Source organism: Poromitra crassiceps, assembly GCF_964638095.1.
Source record: "Poromitra crassiceps genome assembly, chromosome: 14".
In the NCBI taxonomy this organism is placed as follows: domain Eukaryota; kingdom Metazoa; phylum Chordata; class Actinopteri; order Beryciformes; family Melamphaidae; genus Poromitra; species Poromitra crassiceps.
This window is the reverse complement of record NC_139633.1, coordinates 5,347,810-5,366,610: the sequence shown is the minus strand read 5'-3', so window position 1 is coordinate 5,366,610 and position 18,801 is coordinate 5,347,810. Positions and strand designations below refer to the sequence as shown.

Here is an 18,801-nt window from a genome sequence, read left to right as displayed (position 1 = left end):
TGTTTTTACTTGATCATGTAATTATTGAAAAGCACTAAATGAAATGGAAATTTAATATGTTTAGCTTGTGAATGAATGTAATGATTTCTGTCTCTTGTCCTGTCGCTCTCGCTCTCTCTCTCTCTGCCCAGCTGCACTCTGCTGTATTCAGCCTACCTGAAAGAAGAAGCTACTAATTGTATGTATGTATGTATTGTATGTATTGTATGTATGTATGTATGTATGTATGTATGTATGTATGTATGTATGTATGTATGTACAGTATGTATGTATGTATGTATGTAAAGGTCCTTGTAATGGTTTATAAATACAGTAGTAAGACAGAAAACAGTTGGCACCACCTGGACAGTAAACATCACATTGTGTACCTGGAAATAAAAGGCTTCTTTGCAGAGAGATTTCCAGGAATATCCCTGCTGCTGTAGCAGAACCATGGGGGCTCATATCTCCTGTGCAGCAAGGAGTGATAAGCCCCGATCAATCTGCACGCAGCTAACAATACTGTGCTGAACCACAGGAAGCACTCGAGAATTAATAGCACAAAACCTCTCTCTGGCTCTCTTTCTTTCCAGGTTTCTAGATTTTAGGAAAAAGAAATCTTCCAAATGAATGTAGAAAAAACACAACTCTCCATCTCTAAACACTCCTTCTCCCTATCCTTCAATATCACATTCTAGACGGCTCCCTGGAGTTAGCTTAATTTTTCAGAATGCAGCCTGAATGCTAATATGGTGGTTGTGCCTGTTATTCTACATGAGCCTGGTTGAATTACACACAGCTCTCATAGTGGACCTTCCTCCACGTGTGGTCATAAATCATGTCTCTTTAGGGATGCCCCAGTATCACATTTCCACATTACAATTGGCATGGACTTAAAAAGATGGTGTTGTCATAGCACGCATCAAAATGTGATGAAATGCTGCCACAGTATTGGTGCTAGAAAATATTAAAATCAATGCACCACATGTTCTGTATTGCATTTTATAAAACATATTCCATGTTGTTCCCCAACAAATATCAACCTAGATATTATGTACACCTTGGGCTTTTTTTTATTTTTATAAACAGCTTAAGCAAAATAGGCTTAAATACAGGCAATTATAAAGTGGAAAATGAAGGGGACACCATGCTGTGTGGGCTTACCGTCATGTGAGGTAGTAGGTTGGTAGGTTGTTTGAGAAAGGCCGTGCTAGTCAGTGTGTCCCTCAGCAGATCTCCCCTGCAGGGAAAAGAACAAGCAACAGTGAATCTTCATCATCATCAGTAGCTACTGGATTAATAATCAGAATATGTAGTCATATTATTTCTTCTGTATGTTTAACTTGTTTTTGTGTTTTCTATAACTTTGTGAAAGTTTTAACTTTTAGGTGAGGCTTCGAAAGAAATCGAATAACGTGAACCGCTCATTTTTGGGACTGTGGATTTAGTTCAACATTCCAAAATGTGTGAACTATGAAGTACGTGAACTAGTTCATTTAATCTGTGTGAAGCGAAGTTTTGAGCTAGCTCCTGTGAAGTGTGTGACCTGTTGCACAACACATTACTGTAGCTCTTAAATGTTTAATTCCCATTCCAAACGAGCACCTTTTGAAAAAAACACTTTTTTCTTCGGCAATTTCCTCACTTGTTAAATAGCGTACTCTCCCCCGGGCTATTTATGTCATTGAATTTCCACCCCGTCTGTCGTGCCTTTGATTACTCCTCCTCGCCATGCTAGAATTACAAATGGCCTCCGACTAGACACTGCGAGGCAGAGTGGGTGTGAATATGAATGAATGGGATCGGATGGAACCTTTTCCAAACTGAACTTGATGCTTTTGTGACGGCACAACGGCAAAACTGCTGGTGGCCGAATCATTTCTCTTTGCAACAATTTCCAATCTCCGTCTCCTGAAAAATAAAAGTTTATTATTACTAATAATTCACAACATCCAGAGACGAACACGACATTGAGACTTGGCTCAGCGACTATATAGCCGAGTGTGTGAACCTACAGTAAGGCACCAACGGGCTTAAGAACAGCTGCTTCATCCTTCATCCTGCAGGATATATTCTCTTCTCTGACTTCACCTCTGCAAAATGGAAAAGGAAGAAAATTGCTAGCAGGCACCTGGATAGTGACCCCCCCCCCCCCCCCCCCCTCGCCCCCTCCCCTCCTCCTTGCCTTTGGTTAGCCTGAGCTCATAATACAACCTTACATAAGCCTGCCCCTGCAGGGCAGAGCCCCTCACTGCACCGCCAACACTTTTCCACACAGAGTGAAAGATCGTGCTGCCGCCCAGCATTCAAATGTGATGAGGAATGATTTGGATGAGATAGTTCATCAAACCTGACAGCGTGAATCTGAAAGTCAGGGAAACAGAACATAAGTTACTGTAACAAGTTAATGAATGAATTCATGTGTATTTCCCATTAAATGAAATAAAGGAAGAAAGAAAGAAAGAAAGAAAGAAAGAAAGAAAGAGAAAGAAAGAAAGAGAAGAATGCCTAAGACAATGCAGAGTTTGTAGAGCAAAGCATCATGGGGGGATTGAGTGTCTCTCACAATGTGGCCTAATTATCTTCCATACTTTTGCTATAGGGTGTGAGAGAGAGAGAGCGAGAGAGAGAGAGAGAGAGACAGAGTTAGAGAGAGAGACAGAGAGAGACAGAGTTAGAGAGAGAGACAGAGATAGAGAGAGAGAGAGAGAGACAGAGTTAGAGAGAGAGACAGAGTTAGAGAGAGAGAGAGAGAGACAGAGACAGAGAGAGAGAGAAGAGAAAGATTTTTGAGAGAAGAAAAGAGACAGGATGGATGCTAGCTAATAGATGTCAGAGAACATAAGCCATCCTTTATCCAATCTGTCTCTCCTCCCTCCCTCCCTCCCTCTCCTCCCTCTCTCCCTCCCTCTCCTCCCTCTCTCTGTATTCCTCTCTCCATTCACAGCAAATTGCTCTGAGACTTGTAAGCTCCTCCAGCAGAGCTCACCTGGGAGCTGCGCCCCGGCCTGTGATCTATGCCTCATGCGCTTCCTTCTAACTCGGTGTGCGTTGCCATCAGCTCGGCCAATTAAGCCTCTCGCTCGCCTCCAACGCCTCCAACGCCGCCGTGGAAATGAAAATAAGGTGCGAGCTCCTCCCCTGATGGCACAAAGCCAAGCGTCTCGTCAGGCCTGTCGGACGTGGAGCGTGATGTGTGCTTAATGTGCGGGTTAAAAAGTTTAAATATTAGCCCCGCCCCCCCCCCCCCCAGGCCCTGTGTGGAGACGGGAACATTACAGAGAACACGGTCAAATTAACCCATTGAATGCCAAAATAGGTGTAAATTGCAGTCAAGTGCTGAGGGGAGGAGGGTGAGATGCAGAAAGCCTATTAAACACAAGGAAGCGTTTTAATGGTCTCCTCAGAGACGACGTTGGAGTTGTGCTTTGGTCCAGATGGGACCAGACTCTACCTCCTCCTCTATATATATAAGGAAACATACATGATGCATCTCTTATTGACTTCCTCCCCTGCTTGAGAAACAGTTGACTCAGCTGAAGAAAAGAAAACGTCAACATATTGAAAATGGGCCTCTTTTTGATTTCCCCTCGAATATAAAAGTTTCATCCAACCTAATCTCGGTCTCGTTTGCACTGCGGGTCGAAGGCTTTTTGAGGGTCGAAAAAGATGGGAAGAGAAATTGAAATGAGGTTTGAAATTATTTTTTTTGTTCTTGTCTGCTCCCGTTCCTTAACCTGACACTGCTACTAGATGGTTTGTTTTCACATGACCATCTTGGAACGAGTCACTCGGGAAACCGTTTGAAAAGGGGGGGGGGGGGGGGGGGGGGCACTTAAAAAATAGCTACTTCACAGGTGATTGGATGAACCATCTGTCACGTCTATCACGGGCTTGCACTCGCAACTTTACATCACTTCTGGCGACGGTGAGAATGCCAACCTCAGGGCTTCAAAACAGGACTCCAAAAAGCTACGGGTGACATCACAGTAGCTACATCCATATTTATGAGATGGTCCATCGCTCCGAGGTGCCGCGGCACCGCGAAGTGCCGACCATGTGTTCTGGGCCGACCAATGGTGGAACTTCATCAGTGACTCACTCAGTCATGGACATTTACACTTTGTACGCCTGACCGTGCTGGTTCAGCAAAAAATTATATTATGATGTTATTGGAATTTTATACTTTCAGTGGGGGGGGGGGTGGAAATCAAAATAAATGAAAAAAATTTGTAGCACAAGAAAATGTCCGCCCAAAAAAACAAAGGGAGTGAAAAGTTTTGACTAACTGTATACATGACTTCTTGACTTGGCCTCATAAAAACATGCACTTGAACCCACTCATAACAGCTTACAGGCGATCAGCACCTCCGTGAGCTTGTATCTGGCAGGCTTTAGCTGTGATAATTAGTCTACTTGGCAGTGCAGGGCACCAGCGGTGGGACATGTCCTTTTTGCCTTCGTCGACGTTGAGAGAGATCATTTATTAATTAAATTTACTCCCTCTGCCAAGTGATATTAATCTGTTCAACTTCAGCTCCTCACAACTCCCCTGACCGAGTCTCGCTTTGCCAGACCCATCTCCACATAGCACTATGCCAGCACTAGAGAACTGGTCTGGCTCAACCTACTATCATTCTATAGGGGGGGGGGGGGGGGGGACGCTCTACCTTCTTTGCATTGCTGTAAACCAATCACAATCATCGTGGACAGGGCTAAGCACACGGGCTGCGGTGACGTGCTCTTGCAAAATAGCATTGAGGGAACTTGTTTTGGTGGAACCAAAATGGCTACTTTCCCCTAAGAAAATGCCACAAAAAGCAGTAAAAACGCCTGTGGAGTAGCCTATGTCTGCCATTTTGAGCATGTAGGTTACTAGCTCTGAGGTTGTGGTTGTTGTTGTTGGCAGAGCCTATACCCGCAGCCTACTTCCGTTGAGTAGACTAGCCCTACTGTAACATAACCTCCAAGAACATTCAGTGTGAAGCCGCCATATTAGGTCAAATAATATCGGCAAATAATTCTTGGCAGGTCTTTTAAGATGCTGTGGTGAAGCTTACCTAATCACTTTTTCAGATATTTTTGAATGATCTGAATTTATTCTCAGATAATACAGTATCTGGTATAACAATTAAAGAAAAGTGCACTGAATTGACTTGGAAATACTTCCTAAAAAATGTTTGTTTACTTTGTAGCACTCATTGTACTTTCTTATATTGACAAGCCCCACCCATCACATACAAGCCCCACCCATCACATATAAGCCCCAACCATCACATACAAGCCCCACCCATCACATATAAGCTCCGCCCATCACATACTTTCTCAGGCCAAAAGAATCCTTCCAAAATATAAGTACAATACCCATGAGGGACGGAAACACATGAAGCATGAGTTGCCAACAGAGCAGTTCACTACCAGCATCTCTGTTCATGAAAGTGTGTGTGTGTGTGTGCGTGTGTGTGAGAGAGAGAGAGAGAGAGAGAGAGAGACTGAAAATGGTATTTTGACTGTACTTAAACACCCGTTTGGCTGAGCTTGGCGACAGTTTTGTGGTCAGCTGGAGCGTTTAACCCTGCGTGGAGCCGTTATAGGGACATGCTGCTGAGCTGCTTAATAATAGATGGACAGAGCAGGCTTGACTTCATGCCTCCAAGACCTTTCGTCTGTTAGTGAAAGCAGAGAACAGGAAATACTACTCAATTTCTGGAGAAAAAAAAGGAAGAAAGGAAAATCAATATCTCCCGTGGGCTATCTCCTATCTTCACGTCAATACTCCTCATTTGATAGCTAAAGGGAGAAAGGCTAGAAGCCAGTGGACAAACAAAGTAATGCACAGAGCTGCAGTTGTACAATAATTCAATAGAAACACATTTATTTTCATAGAGCTGTTTTATATAGTGCAAAATGCTGTTCACCAACATGCAGTGGTACCACAGAGAGAGGCCATTTACACCTGACACTAACATGCGTTTTCTGTGCAATCAGATAGCGCTTGACCACTTGAAAGTACAGGTGTAAACGCCCCCCCCCCCCCCCAAGACACATTGAAGACGGATTTGCGATCTGATCGGCCAAACCACCTCTGGAGGTTTTCAGCGATGCATTGTGACCACATTGAACACAAGTGTAAATGCAATGTGTCCTCTCAATCCGCATACAGCAACTGTATGCGGATTGAGAGGACACCCGTTTTGCGTGACCAGATTGCAATCTGATCATCACTCAAAACGCATGTTAACGCCGGGTGTAAATGAAATCAGACTAATGTGGTCAAGCACTATCCGATTGCAATCTGATCACAGAATACACATGTTACTGCCAGGTGTAAATGGCCTCAGAGGTAATAGAGAAGCTTCAAAGTGTGCAGAATCTACTTGTTGAAGGCTTTTCTTTTGCCCACAGAGGGCAGCAGAAGTGGCACTGTCACTCCACCAAGCCCCTTCTTTGTAGGAGAACATGAGCAGAGGGACCTCTGGATCTCCTGTACAAATCTAATATCCATCAGCGAAAACTACATTTGTGGGGAAAGAAGTGAGGGCAAACTTTGCAAAGGAGAGTTCCTGTGATTTTGTTTCTGTGGTGGCGGCAAAACGATAAAAAGTTGGCATCAGAAAGAGTGTTTTGCTGGTGTGTTTGTTAAGCACGTCCTGCAGCTACAGGGAGCAGTGTGCTGGGAAAAGAGCGCGTGATGGAGGAGAGGAGGGAGGGAAGTGGGGGAGAGGAGGGAGGGAGGGAGGGGGAGAGGAGGGTCTTTGATGAGGCCCCGGGAGTGTCTCTAATGAGAAGCCACGTTACGGAGACGCTTCTTTCTTCCATCGCAATCGGAACTCGGCACTGATATAATCACGCCAAAGACATAACCAACGGGTTTAATTAAAAATCACAAAATCACCATTCTGCGTCACATACCTCCAAAACACCAACTCCAGCAGGAAGTCTGTGAGCGAACGCATACAGAGGGGAGATAACGCTATATCAAAGGCTTGTTTTTGACACTGCGTGGTTTATACTGTCTGCAGCAAATTAGATGGTTTTGTTTACATTGTAGACTTGTTGCTGATGGCAAAAGCATTGTGAACAGTCTCAGCTCAATATCCTCCAGTATCTGTGATGAGTCACTGTAGCAACTATTATTTGTGCGAGGCTCTGTTTTTTTTTGTTGGTGAGTCTTATTGTGACTTAAAGCCCCAATCAGTAAGATTTTTGACATTTTTTACTGTAATATAAGAGCTTTTTAGTCATAGGACATGGTAGATTGACTTGTAATAGGGAGACTCTCAACTTTATTTATCCCACACCGCCCTCCATTGGCCAGCCCTGGGACTAAGCAAGTTGTCTGCCACGTCTCATGGCAATAAAAAAAAAGAAAGAAAAGGATGCGGGCATGCGCTGTACAGCGGAAGCGCTGTCTTCATGAAAACAAGGAAGTAACTCGATTCGGATTTGCTACGAAAATGATGTTTCACGGAACTATGGATTATTATTTCATCACGTGGTGAGTACCCGATGTCACAACATGTACATAGAGCTTTCTGGTGCTGTGTTTTGTTGACTTTGAACGGCGATATCGTTATCGATACTATTGCACCCAGAGGGCGCAGTTTCTCCAATAGCAAAACTTGGAAAACTTGCTGAATGGGGCTTTAAAGTCCCTGGAAACCAGAAATATTTCTTTATTATTTAGCATTTTGAGTTCATCACATCACAGGATCCTATGTTAATAAGCCACCAGCCGAATTTGAACGATGATGAACGTCGCAAAGTATATAAATTTAGGTTTGACAGCCATGGCAAAACTCATGAGATTTCATTATTTTTTAGAGTGTACTTTCTCCCGCGGACTGTGTGGGCGTGTCCAGTCTACAGCAGGGAAATTTCTGTCTCTCGGAGAGCGCGAGAGAGGGGGGGGAGGGAAACGGAGAAAGAAAGAAAGAGAGATGAGTGCACACACCGTGTGTGTGTGTGTGTGTGTGTGTGTGTGTGTGTGTTCGCGCGTTGCTCCGCGGCTGAGAGGAAGAGATCTCTGTCCGTTCTTTGCCCCCACAGCGTGTCTGTCTCCCACTCATGGATCTCTGTGTGCTCTCTCTCTCTCTCTCTCTCTCTCTCTCTCTCTCTCTCTCTCGGGACTAGAGAGAGAGAGAGAGAGAGAGAGAGAGAGAGAGAGAGAGAGAGAGAGAGAGAGAAGCGCATGGCCTGAAACTCTCTCTCTCTAGTCCCGAGAGAGAGAGAGAGAGAGAGAGAGAGAGAGAGAGAGAGAAGCGCATGGCCTGAAACCCTACACCTTGCTAATCTCACAAGCATAGCGCTTGGCAGACGGCACACAGAGTGGGAGGGAGACGGACAGCAAGGGAGCGCTGTCACTGGGGGCAAAGAACGGACTTGCCATAGGTGGGTGCGGATTGCGCGCGTGTACAAAGGTTATATAGAGCTTATGACGTCATAAGCTCCTGCGTTTTAGCACCTCGCGCACTGCTGTCTTCAATGAGGAAGTACTTTGTAGAATCTTGTAGAAAAGTGTCGATTTTAAGGCTTTGGGTTGAAAGTAATGTATAATAATTTCGGAGGCACAAAATTACTAACATAAGACCCTAAATAACATAGTTAGAACGTTTTTATGGATTTTGGTTTCCAGGGACTTTAAGTCATGTCCTATCACGATATTTTCATATAACTCGCTGAAGTAGAAGGATGACAGGAATGCGATTTTGAGGGAGAAATGAATTCCAGAAAACAAAACAATGTGAGAAAGAATGTAGATGTGAAGGAAGTCTTTTTTTAATTACTGTTGCGTTAAATTTGTGTTAAAACTACTTAAAATCCTGCACCCACACTTTATGTTTGATCAATATCTTGAAGTGTTATTCCGTAGTCTGGATTTACTACGACTGGCGGATTCACATTTTGAAGAGTGAAACAGTGCAGCACAAATGGAGTGGAGAACGAAGAGGACTTTGCATTTAGAAACGGTTGGTCTTTGTGTGTCAGAGGAAATCCAAGCTGCTGATGGACTCAAAGACATTATTGTACATTTCTAAAACCTGTGTGAACACAAGTCTATATGCAAACACTTTTAGAATACATCCATGAAAAATAATACCTGATCATCTGTGAATGTGAACTGCGAGAGAGAGGAAAAAGATAACATACTCGTCACAGGTGTCAGTCATTTGTCAGCCTGGAAACAGACAGCGCTCACTCTCTCTCATCGCACACATGCTAGATCAACACTAAACAATTTTCCAGCTGACTGCATAGTGTGTGTGCACATGTTTATATGTGTGCACAAATTTTGTGTGTGTGTGTGTGTGTGTGTGCACGTTTATATGTGTGTGCACGTTTATACGTGTGTGTGTGTGTGTGTGTGTGTGTGTGTGTGTGTGTGTGTGTGTGTGTGTGAGTGTGGAGATCAGAGATACTGCCTTCGGCTCTCTGCCTCACTTCCACTGTGACTGGCAGGCCCAGATTAGCTTTATTTGACTCTGGTAAACAACAATGCTAAATACATAAGGCTGTTCAATCAATCGCTATCCTAGTAATGTGTCTGTGTGTGTGTGTGTGCACGCCACACAGGTGCACGTGTGTGTGTGTGTGTGTGTGCGTGCGCGTGCAGCAGGTTTCCGAGACAGAACGACCCTGAGAGAGAGACCTCATTACTAACATTTTCCACAGAGCATAGAATAATGCAGCATTATGTTGTATGTTATTATTACGCTGTATGACCGTGTGATTCTCATTCTAGGCGAATCTCCCAAAAATGTCGGCGTGTTTCTAGTAGGGGTGGGGAAAAAAATCGATTCACCTAAGTATCGCGATTTTTAATGTCACGATTTTTTGGATCGATCTTTTATTCCAGAATCGATAATCGCAAATTAAATTTTTTTTTTTTTTTTTTGGGTGCTTGCAGTCAGGCCACTCACTGAACAGCAGGCTAGGCGCCGCCTACTGGTTTACTAGTGGTTTTATTACTTTATTAGTTAGTCTGAAGTAATAATTACACTTCAGGGTTAAAGTGGGTGCATCTCATTGTAAAATTGGACTTCAAACGGCCCAAATCTGGCTTCAAACGGCCCAAATTTCACGCGCGTTGGCCCATATCGGCCTGGCCTGCTTGGTATCTAACGCCCGGCCTGAATTATGATCCCAGTCCGCCCCTGTTTTTAACTATATCGCCCAGCCCTACTCATGATATATAATATACAGTCTCTAGTGTATGATTCAACTTTTCCCATGTTCTAATCTAGTGTAAAAAAGCAAACAAACTGAAAAAATAAAATAAAAAAATAAACAAAATCGCAATAAATCGTAATATCGAATCGCAATAATCGTAGAATCGCAATACTTAAGAATCGCAATATAAATCGAATCGGCACCCAAGAATCGTGATAGTATCGAATCGGGAGATAAGTGAATCGCCACAGCCCTAGTTTCTAGGCTGTTTTGCTATTGAGCTACAGCACAGTATCTGTCTTATTTGTGCCGGATTATGCAGAGTATAACATTGCTGTGCGTGCCCTGCTTTAGTTGGCCGTATAGTGTATCATACTGTGGTGTTTAAGGTGACGCGCAGATCACTGCCCCCCCCCACCCGTGCCTCGTACCTGCTCTGGATGTTGGTCCTGGCACCTGGACTGACTCAGGTGTCTTCCATCAGTAGCTAACGAATGGAGCTCTCCGATATTGCCTCTCACAGGAAACCCAAGAACTATGACAGAGAGAAGCTACATGGTTCCTCAGGAGAAGAGAGACAGAGGCATAATGGCAGTATGGAGAATGATCACATCTGGGTATAATATACTATATTATAGTATATTAGTATATAGTATACTCACCCATCAGCTTAATTATCATTGGCTTACATTGGATACCGGGGTCAATACAAAGTGACTCACAGTCTGTCCCCACAGTGAGGAAATAAACCAATAGACTGGTTGATCTCCACCAGCCTTCATTGCCACTCTCAGTATAGTCTGGCTGGCCAGCCTCCTCTCCCTTCCGTCCGAGGAGTCTGGTCGCCGCAGGTCTCCATAGCGGGATTGCGATGGGCGGCGCTTAGCGGCAGTGCCCTTGGAAAATAGTTTTCAACAATCCAACTTGCCGTTTTCAGCGTGTAGCAACGAGCTAGCGTGTATGTTTCTGCCGTTAGCTTGCTAGCTAGATAGCGTTGTTTTCCCTGAGGCGGTAGGGGACTATTTACAGCTACACACAGGGAGGAGGGAGCGGAAGCCGCTCTGATTGACATGGTCGGAGCCAATGACAGAGCTTCTTAAGCCGGGAGCGGACATCCGGCAGCGTCTGAAACCGACGCCTCCAATGGGAGAGCAGAGTAGAGCAGGGGAGGGTTTATCCCAGTTATGGAGACCTGCGGCTCCAGACTCCTCGGACGGAAGGGAGAGGAGGCTGGCCAGCGAGACTACTCTCAGTATGGAATAACCCCTATAGTTTTAGCCTAGCTAGCCTTTTTATTTCGTGGATGTCTTATTGAATCATTATTATTACAATCCTGTTGCACTTAATTGTGTTGAATTAAACATCAAGTGTTTCATATCTTGATGTTTCAGTCATTCAAGTACAAGATTTTCATCGCATAATAAGCTGCATACCAGTTTGTGTGTGTTGGTGTGTGTGTCAGTGAGAGAGAGAGAGACACATAATACTGTAGGTACAAAAATGTATTAGCAAGAGAACAAAATATAGTTTAGACACAAAAGTAGTTTATTATGTCTATAGACGTATATTAAAAAGGTTTATTAAACGTTTTAGCAGAAAACATCTACTGTATATGTTCCATGTAGCATACAATTTGGACAACTTCAAGATACACATCCATACATCTGCAAACAAACGCAACTGAATCCACACAAGATTTGTCAATGCAGATTTGACAACTTGTGAAATGCATGAAATGAAAGAAAAAGAAAATCTGATGTTAATCTGTACATCATGAAGCAGTTAATTTTATGATATACTGTAACTTCATGAGTTACAACATGACATTTATTCAAGTTGGGTGACATTTGTTTGTGGACAGGAAAATATTTTGTACATTTCTTTTTTTTAGACAAATCTGACCCAATAGATTTTACACAATTATGACTTAAAATAGACACCCTCTTATTTACAAGGATTAACTCATAACATTCAGACAGCGTTTATTTCACAGTATTTACATTTAAAAAATAAAAACAAAGAAATACAGGAAGAATAGAAAATATATTTTAAGGTGATAGTAGCACTGGAAACTATACAGTGAAACACAGTAAAACAGCCAATGAATGCAGGAAATGACCAAACTCCAATCATGCTGGAACGCTCCTTTAAAGTTTGACCAATGCTATTGAAACATTTTGCAAACAGACTGTATTATTCTGACAGACAGCAAACCTACAGGACGGGAGTGTAGCTGCAATAGAGTGGATAGATGTTTCTTGACAATACATGGTGAATGATGTGGCTATGCTGATTATTCCAGGACTGTAGCAACTTCAACTACAGTACAACAACAGTTGATGCTGAAAAAGGCATATTTCACTCTGCCATTGTTTTTAAAGTTAACAAATATAATTGTTAACTTCTGATCACATAAAACAGTTAAACTATTGTGCTTAGTATGTGGTAACGGCAGCTGATCCACACGCTTGCACCATTTGGCTCCAAGACATTTAAGTAAATATTTCACAAAAGCTTTAAGAAATCTGTATTATTGAGGAACTGTCACACCACCTTCTCACAGACCCACCTGACCCCTGCGCCACAATTCTGGTCATTCCATTTGTTCAAAGGGTTAGAAAAAACATAGTTTATCTCAGCACAGTCCTCTGACGGATATTGGGTCTGGGATGATCTGTGAGCGGCACCATCATCAGGCTGCTTCCATCCCCAGTAGCTGAAACACAGGAGGACAAGCAGTCAAACCCTGTGGTGAAGACGTGGCCCATAGCTACAGTAACAATGGTTACAATGATGAGATCTTACGCTGTGGTCAGAGGTGATCCATCCACCCATCTCCAGGTCCCTTCTTCCTCTCTGTCTGTCAGGCCAATCCACATATGCTTCTTGCTTAGTCCAAGCAGGAATTGCTGTTTGTGAAGAAGTATTTAGAGGGTTCAGGGTGATGATAGCAAGGACTGAAGGAGGGAGAGGGTTTAACCACACACACGCACTCGCACGCACGCACGCACGCACGCACGCACGCACGCACACACACACACACACACACACACACACACACACACACACACACACACACACACACACACACACACACACACACACACACACGCACCTGCTCCTCTTTGCTGTTGATGATCGTCAGATCAGCTCCTGTCATCAGACAGTCCTGTCTGCTGCCTTCCCAGGTTTTATTCTCATTGGAGACGTAGTACCAGTGAGAGTTAAATTCAATCCAGCAATGTGGAAACATTTCTGCTGCAACAAATCAACACAACACAACACAACACAACACAAATCAACACAACACAACACAACACAACACAACACAACACAACACAACAAAACACAACACAACACAGCATCTATAGTATGTGTGATATTATTATGGATATAATGTGAGTATGCACACATCTCTTATAAATTATTACAGTAGTATAACACATTATTACAGTATAATTATACTTTCATATTAAGCCTATAGATATAAAACAAGCGGTAGTACTTGATAAGTATTAACTTCTTCCTACTCCTTTTCGGGCATGATAAACTAATGTAAATTGATTGTGAATTTGCTGTATATTGTATGCTGTGAATTCTAATTGACTATGCTTGTTTGGCACTTCTTTCCTATATTTCTTTATGTTTGTTTTTGTTTTTCACCATGTTTGAAATAAATCTAATCTAATCTAATCTAATGTTAAACACTCACACAAAATGCCAACGTGAACTGCCTTCATTTAATTATATCATTTGACTTATTGTGGTGAACAGAGTTACTCACCCTGGGTACAGAAACGCTCTCTCAGCATGTTGTTACTGGTCTGTAACTGGTCTCTCTGTTTGGTCAAGCTGTTGTAACTGGTCAGTAACTGGTCTCTCACTCCAGTCAGCATGTTCTTACTGCTCTGTAACTGGTCTCTCGCTTTAGTCACACTGTTGTAACTGGTCTGTAACTGGTCTCTCTCTTTAGTCATGCTGTTGTAACTGGTCTGTAACTGGTCTCTCTCTTTAGTCACATTGTTGTAACTGGTCTGTAACTGGTCTCTCTCTTTAGTCATGCTGTTGTAACTGGTCTGTAACTGGTCTCTCTCTCTGGTCAGGATGTTACTGGTCTGGAACTGGTCTCTCTCTTTAGTCAGGTTGTTGGCCTTTAGCTGGTCTATCTCCATCTTCATCAGCTCGAGCTTCTGCACATCTGAATTATCTGAAAGCGATTTCCAGAGAAAATCATGTTCCTTCAGTTTCTGCTACAACGTTTGAGGAACTGAGATATATCTTGCTCTTGCCAGTGGACACGCATAAGGAAGCAAAGACGTCACTTTGCGTGGTGGGGACATAAGGGCCCCGATGGCAGATGGGCAGTATTTAAAATACATGTATTTAAAATACATATTTAAAATATGTATTTAAAATACTTTTTTGTATTTTGTAATTTGTATTTGGCTGGATTGAGAAAAATAATATGTAATTTGTATCAAAATACTTTCAGACCTTGTATTTTGTGTATTTTAAATACATAAAATACATGTTTTATTTTATGTCCTTTTATTCTCAAATTGACACATTTTAAATATTGACACATGTTTAAACTGTGGAAGTGGAATGAAAAAGAAATGCTATGTGAAATTTAGTACTACTACTACTCTGCCTCTGATTGGCTTACCCTCAGAACAAACTCAACCACAAATCAGAGGCAGAGTAGGGTTGGTCTTGAGTCAGACTTCACATCACGTCTTCATCTAAACTAATACTGACACCTCGTGTTGGTGGACATTCCCCCAGAGATAAAGTACTAATCTAAATATAATGATTAAATATTGCATGCTAAGGCAAGCTTACTGAATGACACTAAAATACAACAGGACAAATCTAAACTGCAAATGCGGTAGTGAATGTGATTAATTGGGAAGTGGGAGGTTGTGGGCGGCTTGCGGGTTGCACGTCAGCTGGAAACTTGGATGGAAACATGGAAGTGAACCGGGGAAAGCGAGCACAACACAACTGAAAAACAACTCAAACTGAACTGAAACCTCAGCACGGGCTTTTCACCCTCAACATCACTCAGCAGCTCAATCTGACTGGTTTGTCTCTCCATGTACAATAGGTGAGACTTGAGAAGGTGGAAAATATATTACTTTTAATTTTTTTTTTATTACTTAGAAAAATTGTTTCCAATACAATTTAAAGTGAATAAGTTGGTTCAACAAAAGACCTGTCAAAAGAGCAGAGTGTTCAGTGAAAAAGGCTGGTGAACAGTGAGATCAAAATGATACAATGTCTGGAGTTGAAGAAAGATTAAATCTTTTTATCAGTTCTTCAAAAGATAAATCAAAATCAAATCAGAATCAAAAGATAAATACTTGACTATGACTATTTTGCCTAATACTTATAACCATGTGATGGTTCAATCAAGCACTGGCCTATCTGCAAGTGAAACTGTTTACTGCATAAAATTATGCAAACCAGTGTATCCTATTAGAGAGACACAACTAATATACTGTAGCAATGTTGCATGAGGGAGCGGAAGGTCGCCGCCATTGTGCTATATTATTTATATAGCACAATTCAAACATAAGATGCCATTCAAAGTGCTTTACAGAAAGATAAAACAGTTGGATAAAGATAAAACAGTAAAATAAACAGTTGAATAAAATGAGAACAAATGGGGCCCAGGATAGATATAATAAAACAAGATACAGATTAAAATAAAAAGAAGATAAATGTTTAAGAGAATGCCCTTGTAAAAAGATAGGTTTTAAGATTAAATATTGCATGCTAAGGCAAGCTTACTGAATGACACTAAAATACAACAGGACAAATCTAAACTGCAAATGCGGTAGTGAATGTGATTAATTGGGAAGTGGGAGGTTGTGGACGGCTTGCGGGTTGCACGTCAGCTGGAAACTTGGATGGAAACATGGAAGTGAACCGGGGAAAGCGACCACAACACAACTGAAAAACAACTAAAACTGAACTGAAACCTCAGCACGGGCTTTTCACCCTCAACATCACTCAGCAGCTCAATCTGACTGGTTTGTCTCTCCATGCACAATAGGTGAGACTTGAGAAGGTGGAAAATATATTACTTTTAATTTTTTTTCATATTACTTAGAAAAATTGTTTCCAATACAATTTAAAGTGAATAAGTTGGTTCAACAAAAGACCTGTCAAAAGAGCAGTGTTCAGTGAAAAAGGCTGGTGAACAGTGAGATCAAAATGATACAATGTCTGGAGTTGAAGAAAGATTAAATATTTTTATCAGTTCTTTACAAAAGAATCAAAAGATAAATACTCGACTATGACTATTTTGCCTAATACTTATAACCATGTGAAGATGGTTCAATCAAGCACTGGCCTATCTGCAAGTTAAACTGTTTACTGCATAAAATTATGCAAACCAGTGTATCCTATTAGAGAGACACAACTAATATACTGTAGCAATGTTGCATGAGGGAGCGGAAGGTCGCCGCCAGTTGCTGCACCAGCTGGTGTGGCGTGGAAGTACGCTGGGGCTGCCCTTCCCACAGGGGAGGCAGTGTAGCGATCCAGTGTCTCGATGTACATAGCGAGCACGTTGGTCCTTGGCCAAGGGGATTGTCCCTTTGGTCTGATGGTTAATATGTTACTATGCCGTTACAATACTATATAGATTTTTCTTTTTAAATCAGTGCCCAGCTCAGTTCTACAAAATGGGTGAATAAATACACTGCTATCAAGCTGACAACCTCCCTGTTCCTACGTTAGTCAAAGGATTAGCAAGTTCCACTCATCACCTTTTGTGGTGGAATAAATAATGTTGCTGTATTTGTATGCATATATAAAGACTATATATGTGACAATTTACTGACACGGTTGTTTAAAGTGAACCTATGATGCTTTTCTGGATTTCAGTTATTTATATATTGCAGGGCTTAAAATTCACTTTGCAAACTGGGGGTGGATTCCCCCCTTATGTTCTTCAGATAGGGGGGATTTATAGATTTGGGGGGGGGGGTCTATAGACTTTGGGGGGGGGGGGGGGGGGGGGGGGGGTTTCAGCCGATACTATAACCGACAAATATCTGCTTCTCATGTCCGATAAGTGATAATTTCACATTTTTGTATTTAAAAAAGGAAGTTCTTAACCAGTAGTTTATGCACACCTGAGTCTAAATTACTGTGGCTTTTGTCAATGGGTTTTATCTGCAGACTAGGAGCCATAGGCTTTTGGTTCTATCAAAGCCTTTATTTTCTGTATTGAGTGATACACTTTAATAAAACACTCATCATATTATATGTAAGGGTTAATGCACGACGCAGAAGAAAATCAACAGGCTTCCTTTATTGCGGGTGGGATACTACATGTGATTTTAGGCAATGTAATAAACATGGGGTATCAGTAGATCAGAGTAGATCATTACAGCTAGAAAAAGATTACCCATGTCTACTACAGAGTACAGAGTCAAACAACCAAAAGAAGGTAGAATGTTACTTTTTTTGGACAATGCACATTTGTTTCTTCTATACATTGCATTGTATTGTATTGTTTTCTTATTGTGCAAATAAACACAAATCTCAAGCTATTTTTCAGACCCACCCCCTTCCCCCAACTTAGGCTTTTAAGAAGTGATGGGGACAAAATAAAAATAAAATGGTGGGAAATGTCCCCAAGTGGTGTCAAAATGTCACCTATGAGGACATGTGAATAGAATGAGACTTACGCACGATGAGACGCAGAGAGACGTTGAGAGTGACTTGTGTAACCCACAGCAGCCCAAAGCTCAGCCAGACCAGCCTGAACACTTTTCTGTCTGCAGAACAAACATGTGGAAAATCAGCTCGCAATACATTTTTCACTCAGACTGCTCAAATACATTAAGCCTTTCAGTGTCAAGAAAATGTAAAATGTAATGAAATGTGAAATCTGTGATTTCTCTTTCCATATGTTCCTCACCATGTTTCTGGGTGGTCTGCTGACGCCACTCAACAGAATTAGGCCTGCTGAGATGATCATCGTCCATCTCCATTATTTCAAGTTCATCTGCTCGGACAAACTTTGCCATTTCGGCGTCTCTCTTTGCTTCTGACTTCTGCATCTGTTGCATCTGCATTTAAACCACATCTCAAGACCACATGGGACAGGGAGGAAGTTGCCTGGGTCCATCCTCCAGACCTTTGAACCCGCCCACTCCACTCTCCACCCCTCTGAACTGAACTGAACTGCTGCTGTGCTCTGCTTCTGGTCTGGCATTGCAGCCCATTCACCAGAATCAAATGTCAGCATTGTACATTTCTGCAATCCACGGAAATGTAGAATATGAGCATTTCTGAACAAAAAGACATTCCATATCACCTTTCTAGATACATGCTTATTAACGTTATACACGTCATAGGTACGTTCACACAGCAAACCTTGGTACACTACTGTGTGTTTTTCTTTTTTATATTTTTAAAGTGTGTGTCTCATAACTCCTAGTGAGTGGTCCACAATACTTGTTGTATGTACCAAATTGTTTTTACTGTATGCTGTATTGACGAGTGACCCATAAATAAACTTTTCTACTCTACTCTACTCTGCTCAAATCTGATCTTTTTCCCCCTAAAGCCACTTCTTAACATGCAGTGGAATCCGTATCATAACCCGCTCCTAGCCGGTTGGCCTGCATGTTA

At 42.1% G+C, this 18,801-nt stretch overlaps 1 protein-coding gene across 2 annotated transcripts; it reads right to left on the bottom strand.

Moving 5' to 3' along the window:
* Positions 1-11,773: 11,773 nt before the first annotated feature.
* On the bottom strand, positions 11,774-18,205 carry LOC310788866 (uncharacterized protein). Of its 2 annotated transcripts, none has more exons than XM_083650446.1 (6): positions 18,086-18,205; positions 17,853-17,942; positions 13,934-14,356; positions 13,265-13,407; positions 12,955-13,058; positions 11,774-12,865 (listed from the first exon to the last, which is right to left on the bottom strand). In XM_083650446.1, the coding sequence occupies exons 1-6, from the start codon at positions 18,192-18,194 to the stop codon at positions 12,694-12,696; spliced, it is 1,041 nt and encodes a 346-aa protein (XP_083506572.1). In that variant the 5' UTR covers positions 18,195-18,205; the 3' UTR covers positions 11,774-12,693. The 2 variants fall into 2 exon arrangements, with proteins under 2 accessions (XP_083506572.1, XP_083506573.1); XM_083650447.1 differs by having other exon boundaries at positions 13,265-13,404.
* Between the last annotated feature and the right edge of the window lie 596 nt (positions 18,206-18,801).